This window comes from Salmo trutta, chromosome 28 (assembly GCF_901001165.1).
Source record: "Salmo trutta chromosome 28, fSalTru1.1, whole genome shotgun sequence".
Lineage (NCBI taxonomy): Eukaryota > Metazoa > Chordata > Actinopteri > Salmoniformes > Salmonidae > Salmo > Salmo trutta.
The window spans coordinates 14171646-14194110 of NC_042984.1; the positions used below are offsets into that span (position 1 = coordinate 14171646).

The window sequence follows — 22465 nt, forward strand, 5'->3', positions numbered from 1 at the left end:
GCGTTGTAGGGAGGTCATACAGGCACATGGAGGCCACACACACTACTGAGCCTCTTTTTGACTTGTTTTAAGGACATTACATCAAAGTTGGATCAGCCTGTAGTGTGGTTTTCCACTTTAATTTTGAGTGTGACTCCAAATCCAGACCTCCATGGGTTGATAAATTGGATTTCCATTGATTATTTTTGTGTGATTTTGTTGTCAGCACATTCAACTATGTAAAGAAAAAAGTATTTAATAAGATTATTTCTTTCATTCAGATCTAGGATGTGTTGTTTAAGTGTTCCCTTTATTTTTTTGAGCAGTATATTTCCCGGGTGTGTAGTAGTCCATGTGGCACTGTGACTGTGTACGTCACTAGGCGAGATCAGCACCTTGGACAGCGACAGCGTCTCCTGTCACTACAACAGCCGAACGGAATCTGCCCTCCCCATCCCTAACTACAGGGATACAGAGAGGGTGCATCCACATCATACAGAGGAAAAAGACTAATAACTGTAGAGAAGAAAATGGGAAAATTATAGCAGTGTCATATAGTTTTTCATTCTGGAAGGCTAGAATTAATTCCGGAAGTATAGGTGCTGCGTTGATTCACTATCAAAGTCGACCATTTCGAGGAGAAATCAGGCAGCGAAATCGAGCAGTAGGCTATCATCCTCGTCACCATCTGAGAGGCTAGCCCACCATATCAACGGCATTACTGCTGTAATTGCCCTCTCGGATGTGTAGACATCTCTATCTATGCGTCTGTAATTAAAAGATTGCAGCAACTGTTGTTTTGAATTCTGGTCTGTTATTCAGAAATTTCGGTGCACCATATTTTCAACGCAAAGATAAAAGACACAGAAGAGAAATGCTGATGGGTATCGAATGAAGATGAGATGTATCGCTGTTTTGGGTGGCTGTATTTACAGCTACTTAACATGCAAATTCACTGGATTGTAAATTGGATCCACTCTGTGTGGACGTCGGGTGCAATGGGGTGGATCATTCTTGATGGATCAATCCGAAACATTACCGAGGAATAGAATATAAAAACATAATCATGATCTGACCGCTGGGATGCTACTTAAGAACAATAAAAAGACGATATAATCACACGTCTTCACCTAACTTCCATTACATCGTCTGTCGGCACCCTTTTGGATTATGATTCTTGACAACAGTCTCAGATATGACTGTGTGGCTGGAAATGGAATGTTGTTGTTTTTCACACCTCGTTCTACATTCTATTATGGCTCTACGTCACCTCGTTCTACATTTTATTATGGCTCTACGTTGCTCTCTCTTCCGCTAGTCATACTCTGGCTGTCTTCTGCTTTGGGTAGCAAAACATGGATTTTTGCTGCAAACCCCAGTGCAATGCATTTGACGATGTGTAGAATTTAGATCGATAGTGCAAGCAATGGACTCTGACATTGTACGTTATAGGCCTGTCACGCATGTGTGGTGGTAGGGGTGGAGGAAACGTCTAACTAGACTGCATTCGCAGAGTTGTTCGGTAATGAATATTGAGAGTGTCTCGAGCTTCTCAAGAGAAAAATCTCCCATCCGCATTGTTTTAGACACACATGCCACCAGAGAGACAACAACCAAGACGTGGAGCTTTATTTCGTACCATTTGACAGCACATTTACAGTAGGGTAGGCCTAACCTACAAGTTTGTTAAGCTCATCGGTAATGTTATTCAGAAGATGTATTGGTGAAAATTAGCCATAGCCTATGTAGTACAATAATTGGCTAAAAATAATAATATCAATAATAATAATAACAATACCAATAACAACAATAATATTAATAATATCATTTCTAAATCAACGGCATATTTTGTATTTGATTGAGACCACATTATTGTCAAATAGGTTTCATTCCCTTCTGAAGAATTCATGTAACCAAAAATGTTTAAATATCGGATCCGAATGTTTTTCAACGAACTGAAAGTGCTGGTTTTTATGCGAGACGATTCGAGACAGCCCGACAGATCCGACGCAGATAGACGGTCCAGCATGCGGGGTCTAGGGATGGGCGGCTGCGGCTGGCCTCCCTTTGTGGACTGCTCCTCTCGGGATGACGAGGAGGAGTATTACGGGACGGAACCTCGACCTCGGAGCCTGGGCTTTGAGGAGAAGGACCCCAAACTGCAAGTGGGCATGGACACCGTGTCGCTCACCAGCACCGCAAGCAGCCTGCGCTGTCGTATCTGCTTCCAGGGCCCAGAACAGGTACTGTCCGAGATAGATACATACGCCTTCACGTTTTCCTGCTTTTCGCGCCACAACACAACGCTGCTCAATTGGACCATGGGCAATAGCCCTGTGCTGTCCATGGTGCTGAATGTTAGTGCACCTATAGGCCTATAGTTAAACCTATATGCCCTGGCCATATTTTGACCACTTACGAGTTGGTGTGTTCTGTGTTGACAAATTGATTTGGTTGAGAAAATACTGACAACTATTATTTGTAGTGTAGTACTCTATACAACATTGTGGATTATCGCAGGACTGATGTCACGGTCCACGTGTAAACGTGAATAATAACTGGCCTGGCAATGAACTTGTAACGAATGGCAGAAGAGCATAAAAAGACTGGCACGCAGGCTTGTTTGTGGGCCTATAAGCCAAGGAAGTATAGGCATGCAGAACAATGAACGAATCTTTGGTCCTCAGCCAAAACTTGACACAACAGATGTGCAGAACCAGTACAGCCTGGCTGAGCTAGATAATCATGGTCTTGAGATAATTATATATGGTGTACGTGCCACTGGAGCACAGATGGAAATCACCACTTAATCACTTTATAAGATTTGATGTTTGTCATAGTGTTAATACAATATACAGTAGGTGCTAATTCATAGCATTTGTAAACTCAATGGGGTGTTGCAGAAATGAGAAATTATAGAAAAGAACAGGCGTTTTTTTACACCTGTAATTGAACCTTAAACGCCCAGTGATTTATAAATACACTGAGGGTACAAAACAGTAAGAACACCTGCTCTTTACATGACATAGACTGACCAGGTGAATCCAGGTGAAAGCCATGATACCTTATTGATGGCACTTGTTAAATCCACTTCAATCAGTGTAGATGAAGGGGGGTACACAGGTTAAATAATTATTTTAAGTCTTGAGACAATTGAGACATGGATTGTGTGCCATTCTGAGGAAGAATGGGCAAGAAAAAATATTTAAGTGCCTTTGAACAGAATGTACTGTAGTAGGTGCCAAGCACACCGGTTTGTGTCAAGATCTGCAACGTTGCTTGGTTTTTCATGCTAAACAGTTTCCCGCGTGCATCAAGAATGTCCACCACCCAAAGGTCATCCAGCCAATTTGACACAACTGTGGGATGTCACGTCCTGACCAGTAAAAGGGGTTATTTGTTATTGTAGTTTGGTCAGGGCGTGGCAGGGGGTGTTTGTTTTGTGTGTTTCGGGTTTTGGGGTTTTGTTCTATGTTGTTCTATTTCTATGGGTTTATCTAGTTTTTCTATTTCTATGTTGGGGTTTTGGACCGACCTCCAATTAGAGGCAGCTGGTTGTCGTTGCCTCTAATTGGAGGCCATATTTAAGTGGGTTAATTTTCACTTGTGTTTGTGGGTGGTTGTTTCCTTGTATAGTCTGAGCACCTTACAGAACTGTCGTTTGTTTTGTATGAGTATTTTTTCCCTTCTAATAAAAAGAAGATGAGCATTCTAACCGCTAGATCCTGGCCGGAAGGGATCGCCTCCCATGGGAACAGGTGGAGGCACTCAGAAGAGCGGAGGCAGCAGGAGAAAAGGACCAACGACGAAGGTATGAGGGAACACAGCTGGCAAGGAAGCCTGAAAGGCAACCCCCCAAAAACAGGTGGGGGGGCACACGGGTAGTTTGGCTGGGCCAAGGGTTAGCCCTGAGCCAACTCCCCGTGCTTATTATGAGGAGCGACGGATCAAGCAAGCACCATGTTATGCGGAGATACGCACGGTATCGCAAGTGCGCAGCTACAGTCCGGTGCGCTTGGTGAAAGCTCCTCACAGGGGTCATGTTAGAGCCAGCCTCGAGCCAGGACCGGTGATGCAAGTAGCAAGCATCAGACCGCCGGTGAGGGTTCATGGCCCAGTGTATCCTGTTCCTGCTCCTCGCACTAGCCTTGAGGTGCGTGTTACTAGGCTGACGCCTTCAAAACCAGCCCCACGCATCAGGCCTCTAGTGCGCCTGCCCAGTCCAGTACGTCCTGTTCCTGCTCCTCGCACTGGCCCTGAGGTGCGTGTTACCAGGCTGGCGCCTCCTAAACCAGCCCCACGCATCAGGCCTTTAGTGCGCCTGCCCAGTCCAGTACGTCCTGTTCCTGCTCCTCGCACTAGCCCTGAGGTGCTTGTCCATAGTCTGGCGCCTCCAAAGCCAGCCCCACACATCAGGTCTTTAGTGCGCCTGCCCAGTCCAGTACGTCCTGTTGCTGCTCCTCGCACTAGCCCTGAGGTGCGTGTTAATAGTCTGGCGCCTCCAAAGCCAGCCCCACACATCAGGTCTTTAGTGCGCCTGCCCAGTCCAGTACGTCCTGTTGCTGCTCCTCGCACTAGCCCTGAGGTGCGTGTTAATAGTCGGGCGCCTCCAAAGCCAGCCCCACGCATCAGGCCTTCAGTGCGCAGTCCCCGTCTAGAGCTTCCGGCGACAGTTCCCCGTCCAGCGCTTCCGGCGACAGTTCCCCGTCCAGAGCTTCCGGCGATGTCCCACAGTCCGGAACCGACAGAAACGGCCCACAGTCCGGAACCTGCAGAGATGGCCCACAATCTTGAGCCTCCAAAGACGGCCCACAGCCCTGAGCCTCCAGAGACGGCACACAGCCCTGAGCCTCCAGAGACGGCCCACAGCCCTGAGCCTCCAGAGACGGCCCACAGCCCTGAGCCTCAAGAGACGGCCCACAGCCCTGAGCCTCCAGAGACGGCCCACAGCCCTGCGCCTCCAGAGACGTTCCTCAGCCCTGAGTCTCCAGAGACGTTCCTCAGCCCTGAGTCTCCAGAGGCGCTCCTCAGCCCGAGGTCTCCAGAGATGCACCTCAGCCCGAGGTCTCCAGCGACGCACCTTAGCCCAAAGCCTTCAGCAGTGGTCTACAGCCATGAGCCTTCAACGGGGGTAGGCAGGTTAGAAGGGGGACTAAGGCCGAAGCCTGAGCCACCTCCGTAGTTGGAGGATTAGGGAGGGAGGGGGGTGTAGCACGGGAGCCGTCGGTGACGGTGGCCACCCTCCCTTCCCTTTAAGTTTGGGGTTATTTTTGTGGGGTTTTTGTGTTTCGGTGCATCCAGGGTCTGCACCTTTGGGGGGGGGGGGGTACTGTCACGTCCTGACCAGTAAAATGGGTTATTTGTTATTGTAGTTTGGTCAGGGCGTGGCAGGGGGTGTTTGTTTTGAGTGTTTCGGGTTTTTGGGTTTTGTTCTATGTTGTTCTATTTCTATGTGTTTATCTAGTTTTTCTATTTCTATGTTGGGGTTTTGGAACGACCTCCAATTAGAGGAAGTTGGTTGTCGTTGCCTCTAATTGGAGGCCATATTTAAGTGGGTTAATTTTCACTTGTGTTTGTGGGTGGTTGTTTCCTTGTATAGTCTGAGCACCTTACAGAACTGTCGTTTGTTTTGTATGAGTATTTTTTCCCTTCTAATAAAAAGAAGATGAGCATTCTAACCGCTGCATATTGGTCCGATGATTTCTCCTCTTCAGACGACGAAGTTTATGACATGGGAAGCATTTGAGTCAACATGGGCCAGCATCCCTGTGGAACGCTTTCAACACCTTGTAGAGTCCATACCCTGGTGGGACCGGGGTGGGGGTGCAATTCAATATTAGGAAGATGTTCCTAATGTTTTATACACTCAGTTTATTTCCACACTTATGATCATGCTCTTTTAGTGTAAGAGCTGTTTGAAAAGACCGCTTGGAATTTCAGTCTGTTTTGGTGGGATGAAATTTGGGCCTGCCTGTTGACATCACCAGTCAATTAATTACTTAATGGACCAATAAGAAAGAGAGTTCCAAACCTCTCTGCCAATAACAGCACATTTTCTGTTTTTCCCTCCCCACTCAGACCCCTCCCAGAGAGCCCCATAGCAAAATTCTTGCTTGAGAAATTGCTCTTTGCTAAGAAGCTATTTTTGTTTCTTCTTGACCATTTTAATTGAAAACAATCACAGTAAGTACTATATTGTTACCCAAAAATGATTTGATATTGAGAAAAAACATCTTTAAGACACATTTATCTGTTACCTGGCTCTGGCCAGTTGTATGACATTGTCTGGTTCTCAGGCTAGTCGATCGGGCCTTCAGTGAATAGACTGTGAAGCACAGGCAAACAAACATATTCAGAAAACATTTCAAAGTGATTTAAAAGTAGCATCATTCTTTAGATTGACATGATATGAACCTCTCTTTCAGAACCGCTTTCCACCACATAGATTTAATGATTACTTGGAGGATCACTGGAAAGTCCATGTCCAGACGAATTGAGGCTTTTCTGAGAGCAAACTCCATATTAGGAAGAAGTATGTTAAAAGCACTGTGTGTAAGCACTGTGTGTTCCACTGCGTTTTTTAGGTAAGATGCCCAAATAATAATTTCTAGGTGAATGAGACAAGTTGAGCAAACACCTAATTTTAAGTTAACTGAATATATTAGAACTATTTTTTGTTGTTGTTCAGGTAACCGAAAAGTTGAGTAAACAAAAAAAAGGCTGTGGAACCAGTTACTTAATAATAATTAGTTGAAACAACTAGATCATTTTTTTACAGTGATGACCTATTATCTTAGACCCAGACACTTTGTCATTTAATTGTTATTTCATTATTTAAGTGCATCACAACAGGGGACAGAGTCATGTCCCTATCAGATAGTCTGGGTAGCCGTTTGATTAGGTGTTCAGGAGTCTTATGGCTTGGGGTTAGAAGCTGTTTAGAACTAGACATGGCGCTCCGGTACCGCTTGCTGTATGGTAGCAGAGAGAACAGTCTATGATTGGGTGGCTGGAGTCTTTGACAATTTTTTAGGGCCTTCCTCTGAAACCGCCTGGTATAGAGGTCCTGGATAGCAGGAAGCTTGGCCCCAGTGATATACTGGGCCGTACGCACTACCCTCTGTAGTGCCTTGCGGTCGGAGGCCAAGCAGTTGCCTTACCAGGCAGTGATGCAACCAGTCAGGATGCTCTCGATCGTGCAGCTGTAGAACCTTGAGGATCTGAGGACCCGTGCCAAATCTTTTCAGTCTCCTGAGGGGGAATAGGTTTTGTCGTGCCTCTTCACGACTCTCTTGGTGTGTTTGGACCATGTTAGTTTGTTGGTGATGTGGACACCAAGGAACTTGAAGCTCTCAACCTGCTCCACTACAGCCCCGCCAATGAGAATGGGAGCATGCTTGGTCCTTCTTTTCCTGTAGTCCACAATCATCTCCTTTGTCTTGATCACGTTGAGGGAGAGGTTGTTGTCCTGGCACCACTTGGCCAGGTCTCTGACCTCCTCCCTATAGGCTGTCTCGTCGTTGTCGGTGATCAGGCCTACCACTGTTGTGTCATTGGCAAACTTAATGATGGTGTTGGAGTTGTGCCTGGCTGTGCAGTCATGAGTGAACAGGGAGGGAAGGAGGGGGCTTAGCACTGACCCCTGAGGGGCTTCCGTCTTGAGGATCAGCGTGGCGGAGGTGTTGTTACCTACCTTTACCACCTGGGGGCAGCCCGTCAGGAAGTCCAGGATCCAGTTGCAAAGGGAGGTGTTTAGTCCCAGGGTCCTTAGCTTAGTAATGAACTTTGAGGGCACTATGGTGTTGAACGCTGAGCTATAGTCAATGAATAGCATTCTCACATAGAAATTCCCATTCAAGTCAATATGGGTGATGGGTGAAGGGGTATGAGGCATAGAAATATAATCTAGTTCTGTGGTCTGAGGGGCTATGCCCGTTCTAGTAATTCAATTTTTTATGTGTGCACCATCACCAACCATTCCACTTGACTCACTGGTGTACACAGCTAGCTTCAGTATTGGCTGTGTCAGAGCCTTATATTTTGAATACAAGCCAAATGTAAGGCTCTGGGCAATGCCTGGCAGCATTTGCTTCAGACTGGATCGGTGCCTGGATGGATGGGTTGGGTGTGTGGGTGGGTGGGCGGGTGGATGGATGGATGGGTGGGTGGTTCGACATACTGGATTACTTTTACCTGGCTTGACATTTTACTGTACAGCAAATGTTTGTTTAAGTTTTCTTCAGTTCCTCATATTCTGCTGACCTTCTCTATAACGTCTTTATAATGTCAGCCCAGTTCTTATAATGTCTTTATAAGTTCAGCCCAGTTATTATAATGTCTTTACAAGTTCAGCCCAGTTATTATAACGTCTTTATAAGTTCAGCCCAGTTATTATAACATCTTTATTATGTCAGCCCAGTTATTATAATGTCTTTATAATGTCAGCCCAGTTATTATAACTTCTTTATAATGTCAGCCCAGTTATTATAACTTCTTTACAATGTCAGCCCAGTTATTATAATGTCTTTATAATGTCAGCCCAGTTATTATAATGTCTTTATAATGTCAGCCCAGTTATTATAACTTCTTTATAATGTCAGCCCAGTTATTATAACGTCTTTATAATGTCAGCCCAGTTATTATAATGTCTTTATAATGTCAGCCCAGTTATTATAACTTCTTTATAATGTCAGCCCAGTTATTATAACTTCTTTACAATGTCAGCCCAGTTATTATAACATCTTTATTATGTCAGCCAAGTTATTATAACGTCTTTATAATGTCAGCCCAGTTATTATAACGTCTTTATAATGTCAGCCCAGTTATTATAACATCTTTATAATGTCAGCCCAGTTATTATAACATCTTTATAATGTCAGCCCAGTTATTATAACTTCTTTATTATGTCAGCCCAGTTATTATAACGTCTTTAAAATGTCAGCCCAGTTATTATAACTTCTTTATAATGTCAGCCCTGTTATTATAACATCTTTATAATGTCAGCCCTGTTATTATAACGTCTTTATAATGTCAGCCCTGTTATTATAACATCTTTATAATGTCAGCCAAGTTATTATAACGTCTTTATAATGTCAGCCCAGTTCTTATGTCTTTATAAGTTCAGCCCAGTTATTATAACGTCTTTATAATGTCAGCCCAGTTATTATAATGTCTTTATAATGTCAGCCCTGTTATTATAACTTCTTTAACATGTCAGCCCAGTTATTATAATGTCTTTATAATGTCAGCCCAGTTATTATAACTTCTTTAACATGTCAGCCCAGTTATTATAATGTCTTTATAATGTCAGCCCAGTTATTATAACTTCTTTATAATGTCAGCCCAGTTATTATAATGTCTTTATAATGTCAGCCCAGTTATTATAATGTCTTTATAATGTCAGCCCAGTTATTATAACATCTTTATAATGTCAGCCCAGTTATTATAACATCTTTATAATGTCAGCCAAGTTATTATAACGTCTTTATAATGTCAGCCCAGTTATTATAACGTCTTTATGTCAGCCAAGTTATTATAACATCTTTATAATGTCAGCCCAGTTATTATAACATCTTTATTATATCAGCCCAGTTATTATAACGTCTTTATAATGTCAGCCCAGTTATTATAACGTCTTTATAATGTCAGCCCAGTTATTATAACATCTTTATAATGTCAGCCCAGTTATTATAACTTCTTTACAATGTCAGCCCTGTTATTATAACGTCTTTATAATGTCAGCCCTGTTATTATAACTTCTTTATAATGTCAGCCCTGTTATTATAACATCTTTATAATGTCAGCCAAGTTATTATAACGTCTTTATAATGTCAGCCCAGTTATTATAACGTCTTTAAAATGTCAGCCCAGTTATTATAACATCTTTATAATGTCAGCCAAGTTATTATAACGTCTTTATAATGTCAGCCAAGTTATTATAACGTCTTTATAATGTCAGCCGAGTTATAACGTCTTTACCATTTCAGCTCAGTTAATATAAAGTTTATGACTGACGGGCAAGTAGCTCCTCTCCCCCACTCAAATTGGTATGTGGTTAGTCAATGAAAGTATCTTATAATAACACGTTTTTAACAAGCGAGACGGGGAAATCAATGTTAAAGGTACAATACAGCTGTTTTTATCTCAATATCAAATTATTTCTGGGTAATACCTTACTGTGATTTTTTTTCCATTAAAATTGTCAAAAATGTAGCTAGGACTGTCTGGGACAGTGGGGGCTACTGAGGAGAGGATGGCACATAATAATGGCTGGAACGGTGCAAATGGAATGGCATCAAACACATAGAAACCATGTGTTTGATGTAATTGATACCATTCCACATGTACTGAAATTTCAGGCGGTCTTTTCAAACAGCTCTTACACTAAAAGGACATTATCATCATTTTCACAATTTTACAGTATTATTCCAACCTCCTAGTGTGGACATATATACATCACACAGGAAAATCACATTTTTGACTGCATTGGGCATTTAAAAACTGGAAAATATTGTTTTGTCTAATTGTAGTCCCCCTGTCAAGAAACAGGGTTCCTGGTTACTTAGGGAGGAATTAACATGGGTTAAATGAGCCACTGTGCTCCATTTGTGATTGGAAATAAAGAAAAGGATTTGGGATCTAATTATTTCTGCAGTGAGTGTAGTTTCTAATATTTCACTATTAAATATACTTTTCATGAGTCATCAGGGACTATGGCCTTTTCTCAATTGGATATGATAAACTCCTACCGTCCTCTCTCGTCTCCTTTTGAAATATGTCAAAGGTAATCGAGGAGAGGTGTTGAGGAGAGGGAAAGTGGACAAAAATGTGCTCGTATGAAATTAGACATTTTCCACGCCTTGTCCAAGAAGAATAGCTGCTGCCTCTGCAAAAGCTAATGGGGATCTAAATAAACTAGTAAGCATTCACACATCCTCAGGCAAATGACGTTTACAGGGGTGGATCCCAAAATAAATGTGTAAAGTAATAAAAACAAATGAAGTTTGTTGTGTAAGTTGTGGGTCCAGTGTGGCTTAGTTGGTAGAGCATGCCATTTGAAATGCCAGGGTTGTGGGTTTGATTCCCACGGGGGACCAGTACAAATTAACATTTATGCACTTACGTCGCTCTGGATAAGAGTGTCTGCTATATGACTAAAATGTAAAAATGCAAGACAACCAACTTAATTAGTGAGGGTAGTTTCTAATATTGCACTATTGTAATGATTTTAAATCCATGATTAATCCATGATAAATTCATGATAAATCCATGATAAAGCCATGATAAATCCATGATAAATCCATGATAAAGCCATGATAAATCCATGATAAAGCCATGATAAATCCATGATAAAGCCATGATAAATCCATGATAAATCCATGATAAAGCCATGATAAATCCATGATAAATCCATGATAAAGCCATGATAAATCCATGATAAATCCATGATGGGGAGTGTGCAAAGTGGGAGAAGCTTCGGGGTGCAGCCTGACTTCCTTCCCATCTCACCAGATGGGATGTTTGCTGTAGATGCTGCTAGCAATTAATAGGAAACTGCATTCAGAGGAGTGACTAGGCTACTCTTTTAAGGCCCAATCCAGGCATTTGATATCAATATCAAATCATTTCTGGGTAACAATGAACTATCTTACTGTAATAGATTTCCATTAAAATGAGCAAAACATTTTAGCAACTCAAAAATATTTCTCAAGCTAAAAATTCGCTAGGACTGAGTGGTCTTGAGTATGGAGGGTGAAACTGAAAACTAGCTGTTATTGGCTAGGTTTGAACTCTTTTTGTTATTGGTCCTGTAAACCTGCTGATTACAAGGTCCTGTGTAGATTGTATTTTCAACTATCATGAAACAAAACTGATCAAATTTGTTCACACTTTTACAGCGTTAGTTTTGTCAGCTGTTGTACAATATAATATAAAACAGGAAAAACAAGGAAAAAATAATTTTGGCTGCACTGGGCCTTTACCTTCAGCCCTTTTAGATGTGTGTAAATAGGCACATACATAACTGTTTAAATATTTCTACAATGCTCAACATTCTCCCTATTCCTCAAGAGTCAGTCTGTTGAAAGGGCAATGTTTGCCGTAGGTGCTGCAGTAGGGCCTGTATTGATTGAGTTCACTGAGAGTCTGTCTCTGCATCCCAAACGGCAACCTATTCCCTTCCTAGTGCAATACTTTTGAGTCCTATGTGTCATTGTCAAAAGTTGTGCACTATAAAGGGAATAGACCGCCAATTTGAGACATGTTCTATGTGAACAGTAGGGTTTGAATGGCTCACCTCCCATTCACCTGCCTGCACTTCATATCTCTGTGCACCCCTGCCAATGTTGCTGGGTCCTAATAGGCTTGTTCTGGCCAACAGGCCACGATCAGGATGGGTGCATGCATTGATCTAGTAATCATTCCTAGATATGAATCATTTTAGCACTAATGATTCCTAGACATTAATCATTTATCAATAATGATTCCTAGACATGAATCATTTGAGCACTAACGATTCCAAGACATGAATCATTTTAGCACTAATGATTCTTAGACATGAATCATTTGACCTCTAATGATTCCTAGACATTCATAATTTTAGCACTAATGATTCCTAGACATTCATAATTTTAGCACTAACGATTCCTAGACATGAATCATTTGTGCACTAATGATTCCTAGATATGAATCATTTTAGCACAAATGATTCCTAGACATTAATCATTTTACCTCTAATAATTTTAGCACTAATGATTCCTAGACATTTATAATTTCAGCACTAATGATTCCTAGACATGCATAATTTTAGCACTAAGGATTCCTAGACATCAATCATTTTAGCACTCATGATTCCTAGACATTAATCATTTTAGCATTGATGAGGAGTAACGATGTCACGGCTGTCGTAAGGAGAAGTGGTCCAAAGTTCAGCGTGTGTCATTCCACATTTTATTAACACTGAAACTATGCAATACATAAACAATAAACTGAACTAACAATAAACAACAAACCGTGATGCAGAGTTGAAACATACACTACTCAAAAACAATCTCCCACAAACCCAGGTGGAAAAAAACCCTACTTAAATATGATCTCCAATTAGAGACAACGAGAACCAGCTGCTTCTAATTGGAGATCATCCCAAACAAACCCCAACATAGAAATACAAAACTAGAACCTAACAGAAATAGAAAACATAGAATACAACAAAGAACTACAAATCTTGAATGCCCACCCAAATCACACCCTGACCTAACCAAAATAGAGAAACAAAACGTCTCTCTTAGGTCAGGGCGTGATAGTACCCCCCCCCCCCCCCCCAAAGGTGCGGACTCCCGGCCGCAATCCTGATCCTATAGGAGAGGGTCCGGGTGGGCATCTACCTATAGTGGCGGCTCTGGTTCGGGGCGTAGCCCCCGCTCCGCCCGCTGATCCCTCTGCTTTTGTATCGCCGGAGGAACCAGACCGTGGATCATCGCCGGAAGCTCTGAACCATGGATCGTTGCTGGATGAACTGGGCCGTAGATCATTGCCAGAGGCTCTGGGCTGCGGGCCGCCGCCGGAGGGTCCGGACTGGGGACCGTCGCCGGAGGGTCCGGTCTGGGGACCGTCGCCGGAGGGTCGGACTGGGGACCGTCTCAGGAGGTTCCGGACTGGGGACCGTCTCAGGAGGTTCCGGACTGGGGACCGTCGCTGCAGGCTCCATGCCATGGATCATCACTGCAGGCTCCGTGCCATGGATCACCACTGGAGGCTTTGTGCCATGGATCATCCCTACAGGCTCCGGGCCATGGATCATCCCTACAGGCTCCGGGCCATGGATCATCACTGGAGGCTTCGGACCATGGATCATCACTGGAGGCTTCTTACGTGGAGCCGGAACAGGTCTCACCGGACTGGGGAACGTCGCTGGAGGCTCCGGACTGGGGGACGTCGCTGGAGGCTCCGGACTGGGGGACGTCGCCGGAAGCTCTGGACTGGGAACTGTCGCCGGAAGCTCTGGACTGGGAAGACACACTGGAGGCCTGATGCGTGGGGCTGGCACAGGTGGCACCAGACTGGTAACACGCACCTCAGAGCGAGTGCGAGGAGCAGGAACAGGACACACTGGACTGGGCAGGCACACTAGAGACCTGATGCGTGGGGCTGGCACAGGTGGTGCCAGACTGGTGACACGCACCTCACAGTAAGCACGAGGAGTTGACTCAGGTCTCCAAAAAATAATTGGGGGGCTGCCTCTCGTGCTTCCCTTGTTGCCGTGCTCTCGCTGCCTCCACCTGTTCTCATGGGAGGCGCTTTTCTCCTGCCCCTAAATCCTCCAAAGCCCTGGATATACTCCTCCTTATCTCCTCAATAGTCCACTGGCCCATACCACGCTGCTTGGTCCTTTGGTGGTGGGAGATTCTGTCACGGCTGTCGTAAGGAGAAGCGGACCAAAGTGCAGCGTGTGTGTCGTTCCACATTTTATTAACACTGTGAAACTATGCAATACATAAACAATAAACTGAACTAACAATAAACAACAAACCGTGACGCAGAGGTGAAATATACACTACTCAAAAACAATCTCCCACAAACTCAGGTGGAAAAAATCCTTACTTAAGTATGATCTCCAATTAGAGACAACGAGGACCAGCTGCCTCTAATTGGAGATCATCCCAAACAAACTCCAACATAGAAATACAAAACTAGAACCTAACATAGAAATAGAAAACATAGAATACAACAAAGAACTACAAATCTCGAATGCCCACCCAAATCACACCCTGACCTCACCAAAATTGAGAAACAAAACGTCTCTCTCAGGTCAGGGCGTGACAAACGAACCAACCTCGGCATTTAGCTACAGTACTGACGTTTTCAGCACTTACTTTAAGAAGAAAGTTAGCCAACATTTACTAAGGTGGAAATCGTGGAAGAGGAGGAAGATACTTTATTTAATAATGAATATGTCATTCATAGTTGCTTTCCAACAGTTTCAATGTCTACATTAAGTGGGAGGATTGTGATGAGTTAAGGTCCCACAACCTGTGTGGACCCAGCCATCGTCCTCTTCCTGAGTGTGCCAGACAAACATGCACCAAACCAGCAGCTTCGGAGAGACATTGAGGGCTATCCATAATCCAATATTGTTTTTTTTTTTTAAATATTTTCAATTCCGAAATAACTTATGGTATGTTATGCCACGTCAGAACATTGACTTGAATAGGAATATCTGTTCTAGTAATTCTGTTTCTATCCCTCTGTCTCCTGCAGGGAGAGCTGCTGAGCCCGTGTCGCTGTAAGGGCTCTGTGCGCTGCACCCACCAGCCCTGCCTCATCCGCTGGATAAGCGAGAGAGGCTCCTGGAGCTGTGAGCTGTGCTACTTCAAGTACCATGTTCTGGCCATCAGCACCAAGAACCCATTGCAGGTACCTCTCCTCAGTCTGTCCAACCCCTCATTCTCTGGGACTTGTGCTCTGATCAGAATCAGACCCTAGCTCCTAGGTACTTCATGCGGTACAATACGGTAGTAGCTACACCTTGCCAACTGCATGATATTCGCCATATTACTCACACCTATCCTTTCAGATCTACACAAGTGTCTAGGGGGTAGGGGCTAGAGGTCTGTCTCATCCACTCCAGTTGTATTTTCATTGTGCGCTAGGTCTACTCTCATCTCAAATGAATGAATATTTTTATAGTAGCCACAGATCTTATCTCACAGTTTTCTGCTAATGCATCGATTTTAAACAATGCACAATACCGCAATCAGGAGTATGCAGTGCTCTGCTCAGGTGCACCAATCTAGGCATTACAGTTACTCACTTTGCTAGAACAAATCTTGGGCACTCACAATGATGAAGTTGTGAGGACTGGACTTCACCATATTGTCCCTTTCTTACTGTCCCTGTCTTGGCCCTCGTGGCTGTTCTGTTCAGTGGCAGGCCATCTCCCTGACGGTGATCGAGAAGGTCCAGATCGCTGCCATCATCCTGGGCTCCCTGTTCCTCATCGCCAGCATCTCCTGGCTCATCTGGTCGTCCCTCAGCCCCTCGGCCAAGTGGCAGCGCCAGGACCTGCTCTTCCAGATCTGCTACGGCATGTACGGCTTCATGGACATCGTGTGCATTGGTGAGGGGGATGAATCATGTGAAACTGGACCGTTGGCACAGTCACACAAATTCTCATACACAGGCCCATGAACACACACACATGCTCGCAGGCAGGCATGTAGGCATGCACAAACATGCACGCAGACAGGCAGGCAGGCATGCAGGCAGGCAGGCAGGCATGCACACACATGCACACAGGCAGGCAGGCAGGCAGGCATGCATGCACACACACGCACACACACGCACACACACGTAAATCTTTGTAGATAGATTTGTTTTGTGTGAAATGGTGCATTGCCAACCTGAAAACAGATGGTACTAGCTTTGTATCTGCACTGTGTGGTTATGCCAAATGCCAGTTATATATACTAGTGCTATAGTATTTGGCTGATTCTTACGTATTAGTTGCTGGAAGTATTTTATGCAAAAGCCTTTAAAATCATTGGATATCTTGCCTTTTCCCATATCTGTAAAAAAAACCTCTCTCTCTTCCCAGGCCTTATAATCCATGAGGGCTCATCAGTGTACCGAATATTCAAACGCTGGCAGGCTGTCAATCAGCAGTGGAAAGTATTGAACTATATAAAAGCCAATGACTTGGGGGACCCGCTGAGTAGTAGTAAGGGTGGGGGTCGGGGCTCACGGAGTAACTCCCATGGCCTGGGTAGTGGCGGCAGTGGGAGACGGAACCGGAGGTTCAGGACTATTCTGGACCACCACTGTGGCTACACAATCCTGCACATCCTCAGCCAGCTACGGCCCCACAACCCACGCTTTGGCTCCACGGCCAACCGGGAGGTGGTGATGAGGGTGACAACGGTATGAGACTAAACGTGGAAGGGCTGGAAGAAAAGACTAAAGCTGGGTATCGTGTTTTCTTTTTTAATCTGGCCAGTTCTTTCAAGTGATTCTATCAACACCATTGAGGAACTGGATTTCGATACCCAGCCCAGGGAAGGACATGTACAGACAAGACCATGTCTGGCACTGCAGTCAAGCTACTGTGATATTGTAACGACCATTGCCCTGCTAGGCTCATCATGATTCCTCCCAAGTGGGTTCATCCTACTGGAGCAGTGGTTCGCCCTGAAACAACAACAGACAGAACATGCTGAACTATGAGGATCTTTCCGGGAGTTTGTTTAGAGATGCACATTTGTAATAATTGAAGAACTGATATTATGAACTACATAAAACATGCAAGGCTTTATAACAATGTAATCCAAGGTGACAACAGATATTTTTCGGTCCGATTTCAGGATGCACAAAGATTATTTTATCTTTAATGTATTTTCTCCGTCATTTTTTTGGTATGATTTCTATTTTACTCATTTCTTTTTTTTTTGTGGCAGTATGATTTAAAGAGATACCTGAAACTCCTTATGCCACACCAAACATTATCAAACAACTCTGAATAATTTACGAGTTTTGCAGTTCTGAAATATTGCTGTAGCTAATGATGATTAGGCTACAGACCAGAGAACAACAAATACATCATATCTAAGACATCATATGAAAACAGCAGTTATTACTGCAAACAATAAATACAGGGATCAATGGATAAACTACAAAATGAAGATAATACATTTATTAACATTAAAATGACTCCTAGTCCTATCTTCTCTGCAATAAAGATATCTGTACATTTCACGGTGAATTTTGCATGGGTATACACTTTTTTTATGCAGCATCATCCTCACATAACATTTAAGCACTTCTACAAATTTGCTCATTCAGAATGGTGCTTTTCAGAAAAGCTTTTTATTCATCTGGTTTCATTGCACCAAACTGTTTTTTGAATGTGTCAAATAGCAGTGTGTTATTTCAGCTAAAACAAAGATGACTGACTCGCTGCTGTGTGCTGATGATTCAGATTTGGATTAAAGATGGAGATCTATGAAATCTCTTGCTATTCAGTATCTCACTCCTGTGTCATTGTTTTTCTTTATATCTACTTATACAGTTACAAATGAGTGGCTCATTCTTCTTCTTATTAAAACTGCCCTCTTGCAAGTTGTATCTTGCTTCATGGGGTAAATACAATTACATATACACTACCTGTCACGTCCTGGCCAGCATAAGGGTTAATTAGTATTGTAGTTTGGTCAGGACGTGGCAGAGGGTATTTGTTTTATGTGGTTCAGGGTGGTGGGTTTGTTAAAAGGGTGTTTGAATAAGTATTCCGGGGTTTTTGGGCACTGTTTGGTTTTCATGTATTTCTATGTTTAGTCTAGTGTGTGTGGTTCTATGTTGAGTTAATTGGGGTTGGACTTCCAATTGAAGGCAGCTGTTTGGTGTTGCCTTTGATTGAAAGTCCTATATTAGTTGGGTGTGTTTGTCTTGTATTTGGTGGGAGATTGTTCTGTGCTTAGCCTTGTGCCTAGTCAGACTGTTTTGTTGTTCGATCGTTCGTGGTTTTGTTATTTTTGTATGTTCATTTTGAATATAAATAAACGTCAAGATGAGCCTGCACGTACCTGCTGCTTTTTGGTCCATTTCTACCAACGACAACCGTGACAGAATCTCCCACCTCACCAGGACCAAGCAGCAGAGGAACGAGGAGGAAGGATGGACGTGGGCAGAGCTCAGGAGGAGCGTTTCCAGGGCGATGGAGGAGTTTAGGGAGACCGAGAGGCACCCCCAATAATTTTTTAGGGGGGGGCACAAGGGCTGTTTGACGGGGCAGAGCAGCCCGCCAGTCAACAGTCGTCGGAGCTGCCCGCCGGTCAACAGTCGTCGGAGCTGCCCGCCGGTCAACAGTCGTCGGAGCTGCCCGTCAGTCAACAGTCGTCAGAGCTGCCCGCCAGTCAACAGTCGTCGGAGCTGCCCGCCAGTCAACAGTCGTCGGAGCTGCCCGCCAGTCAACAGTCGTCGGAGCTGCCCGACTGCGCCGAGCTGCCGGAGCGGCCAGACTGCGCCGAGCTGCCGGAGCGGCCAGACTGCCCCGAGCTGCCGGACTGCCCCGAGCTGCCAGACTGGCCCGACTGCCCGGAACGGCCAGAACCGGAGCCGCCTCCTGATATAGGTGGGTTGGGGAGGGGGGGGTGTAGCACAGTGCCGTCGTTGACGGCAGCCACCCTCCCTTCCCTCCCTTTTAGTAGAGGGGAAATTTGTTTTGTTGTTTGGGGTTGTTGTTTTTTTGTTTAAGGTGCTTCCGGGGTTTGCACCTTTAAGGGGGGGGGTACTGTCACGTCCTGGCCAGTATAAGGGTTAATTAGTATTGTAGTTTGGTCAGGACGTGGCAGAGGGTATTTGTTTTATGTGGTTCAGGGTGGTGGGTTTGTTAAAAGGGTGCTTGAATAAGTATTCCGCGGTTTTTGGGCACTGTTTGGTTTTCATGTATTTCTATGTTTAGTCTAGTGTGTGTGTGGTTCTATGTTGAGTTAATTGGGGTTGGACTTCCAATTGAAGGCAGCTGTTTGGTGTTGCCTTTGATTGGAAGTCCTATATTAGTTGGGTGTGTTTGTCTTGTATTTGGTGGTAGATTGTTCTGTGCTTAGCCTTGTGCCTAGTCAGACTGTTTTGTTGTTCGACCGTTCGTGGTTTTGTTATTTTTGTATGTTCATTTTGAATATAAATAAACGTCAAGATGAGCCTGCATGTACCTGCTGCGTTTTGGTCCTCCTTCACCGACGACTGTGACACTACCGTTCAAAAGTTTGGGGTCACTTAGAAATGTCTTTGTTTTTGAAAGAAAAGAAAAAAAATTTTGTCCATTAAAATAACATGACATGGATCAGAAATACAGTGTAGACATTGTTAATGTTGTAAATGACTGTTGTAGCTGACAACCTCCGGTGAAACTGGAGGGCGCGCAATTCAAATAAATAATCAGAAATATTATGGATTTTAAAAATGTATTTACATATAAGTGTCTTATATCGGCTGAAAGTTTAAATTCAGCACTGTCCGATTTACAGTAGCTATTACAGCAAAAACATGCCATGCGATTGTTTGAGGACGGCACCCCACATCCAAATATTTTTCCACGGGCACAGGTTTCATACATTCACAAATAACGATTAAATATTCACTTACTTTTTGAAAATCTTCCTCTGATTTGTCATCCAAATGGTCCCAGCTATAACATGTAGTGTCGTTTTGTTAGATAAAATCCTTCTTTATATCACAAAAAGTCAGTTTAGTTGGCGCCATCGATTTGATTAATCCACTTGTTCAACATGCAGAGAAAGGAATCCGAAAATCTACCCCTAAACTTTGTTTCAACAAGTCAAAATACATTTCTATTTACTCCTCAGATACCCTAAAATGTAATCAAACTATATTTATTTCAGAAAGAAGTATGTTCAATAGGAAACTGATTTTAGCAGGTGAGTAATTTCTTTATGGCGTGCCAAACAAGACTGTGTCCCACTACTAAAACTGATATTTCTTGTTTGTTTTTGAAGCCTGAAACCTTGAACATAGACTGCTGACACCCTGTGGAAGCCATAGGAATTGCATCCAGGGAGCAAATTTTCAATATGACCTTACTCTTGCATTTCTAAAAGGATGGTCTCTCAAATGTCCAGTTGGTTTCTCTTTGGATTTTCTCCTACCATATCTATTGTGTTATATTATCCTACATTATTTTAACATTTCAACAAACTTCAAAGTGTTTTCTTTCCAATGGTACCAATTACATGCATATCCTGGCTTCAGGGCCTGAGCTACAGGCAGTTTACTTTGGGCACATCATTCAGACAGGAAGTGGAGAAAAAAGGGGCCTAGCCCTAAGAAGTTAAAATAACATGAAATGGATCAGATATACAGTGTAGACATTGTTAATGTTGTAAATGACTATTGTAGTTGGAAATGGCAGATTTTTTTTATGGAATATCTACATAGGCGTACAGAGGCCCATTATCAGCAACCATCACTCCTGTGTTCCAATGGCACGTTGTCTATTCTTTTATGGAATATCTACATAGGCGTACAGAGGCCCATTATCAGCAACCATCACTCCTGTGTTCCAAACTCGTCAGTCTATTCTTGTTCTGAGAAAGGAAGGCTATTCCATGCAAGAAATTGCCAAGAAACTGAAGATCTCGTACAACGCTGTGTACTACTCCTTTCACAGAACAGCGCAAACTGGATCTAACCAGAAAAAAAAGAGGGGAGGGAGGCCCCGGTGTACAACTGAGCAAGAGGACAAGTACATTAGACTGTCTAGTTTGAGAAACATGCATCACAAGTTCTCATCTGGCAGCTTCATTAAATAGTACCCGCAAAACACCAATCTCATTGTCAACAGTGAAGAGGCGATTCCGGGATGCTATCTCAGACTGGCCAATAAAAAGAAAAGATTAAGATGGGCAAAAGAACACAGACACTGGACAGAGGAACTCTGCCAAGAAGGCCAGCATCCCGGAGTCACCTCTTCACTGTTGACGTTGAGACTGGTGTTTTGCGGGTACTATTTAATGAAGGTGCCAGTTGAGGACTTGTGAGGCATCTGTTTCTAAACTAGACACTCTAATGTACTTGTCCTCTTGCTCAGTTGTGCACCGAGGCCTCACACTCCTCTTTCTATTCTGGTTAGATCCAGTTTGCGCTGTTCTGTGAAGGGAGTAGTACACAGCGTTGTAAAAGAGCTTCAGTTTCTTGGCAATTTCTCGCATGGAATAACCTTCCTTTCTCAGAACAAGAATAGACTGACGAGTTTCAGAAGAAAGTACTTTGTTTCTGGCCATTTTGAGCCTGTAATCGAACCCACAAATGCTGATGCTCCAGATACTCAACTAGTCTAAAGAAGGCCAGTTTTATTGCTTCTTTAATCAGAACAACAGTTTTCAGCTGTGCTAACATAATTACAAAAGGGTTTTCAAATGATCAAATAACCTTTAAAATGATAAACTTGGATTAGCTAAGACAACATGCCATTGGAACACAGGAGTGATGGTTGCTGATAATGGGCCTCTGTACACCTATGTAGATATTCCATAAAAAAATCTGCCGTTTCCAGCTCCAAAATTAATTTACAAAATTAACAATGTCTACACTGTATTTCTGATCAATTTGATGTTATTTTAATCAACGAAAAAAATGCTTTTCTTTCAAAAACAAGGACATTTCGAAGTGACCCCAAACCTTTGAACGGTAGTGTAGGTAGGTAATTTATGGACATTAGAAGTTCTGTCATAGGCCCATTAATACATTAGAAGTTCTGTCAAAAGCCCATTATCACATTAGAAGTTCTGACAAAGGCCCATTATTATATTAAAAGGTCTGTCAAAAGCCCATTATTACATTGAAGTTCTGTCATAGGCCTATTATTACGTTAGAATATCTGTCTTAGGCCCATTATTACAATGTAATAAACTGTAGTATGATCTTTGCATACTGTGGAAAGGACGTTATGTTTTAGCTATTTGTCGCCACCTAGAGACCT

The 22465-nt window shown here is 43.4% G+C and overlaps 1 protein-coding gene across 1 annotated transcript; it reads left to right on the plus strand.

Annotated features, from left to right (window-relative positions):
- The first annotated feature begins 380 nt into the window (after positions 1–380).
- On the plus strand, positions 381–17998 carry LOC115165554 (E3 ubiquitin-protein ligase MARCH9). The gene is made up of 4 exons (XM_029718748.1): positions 381–2222; positions 15235–15390; positions 15901–16093; positions 16571–17998. The coding sequence occupies exons 1-4, from the start codon at positions 1899–1901 to the stop codon at positions 16897–16899; spliced, it is 1002 nt and encodes a 333-aa protein (XP_029574608.1). The 5' UTR covers positions 381–1898; the 3' UTR covers positions 16900–17998.
- The last annotated feature ends 4467 nt before the right edge of the window (positions 17999–22465 follow it).

Bases quoted from the DNA above. Each gene is read 5' to 3' on its own strand.
- LOC115165554 (XM_029718748.1), top strand. From the start codon at position 1,899: ATGTTTAAATATCGGATCCGAATGTTTTTCAACGAACTGAAAGTGCTG. The intron at 15,391-15,900 runs GTACCTCTCCTC...TGTTCTGTTCAG, and splicing joins GCACCAAGAACCCATTGCAG to TGGCAGGCCATCTCCCTGAC. The intron at 16,094-16,570 runs GTGAGGGGGATG...CTCTCTTCCCAG, and splicing joins CATGGACATCGTGTGCATTG to GCCTTATAATCCATGAGGGC.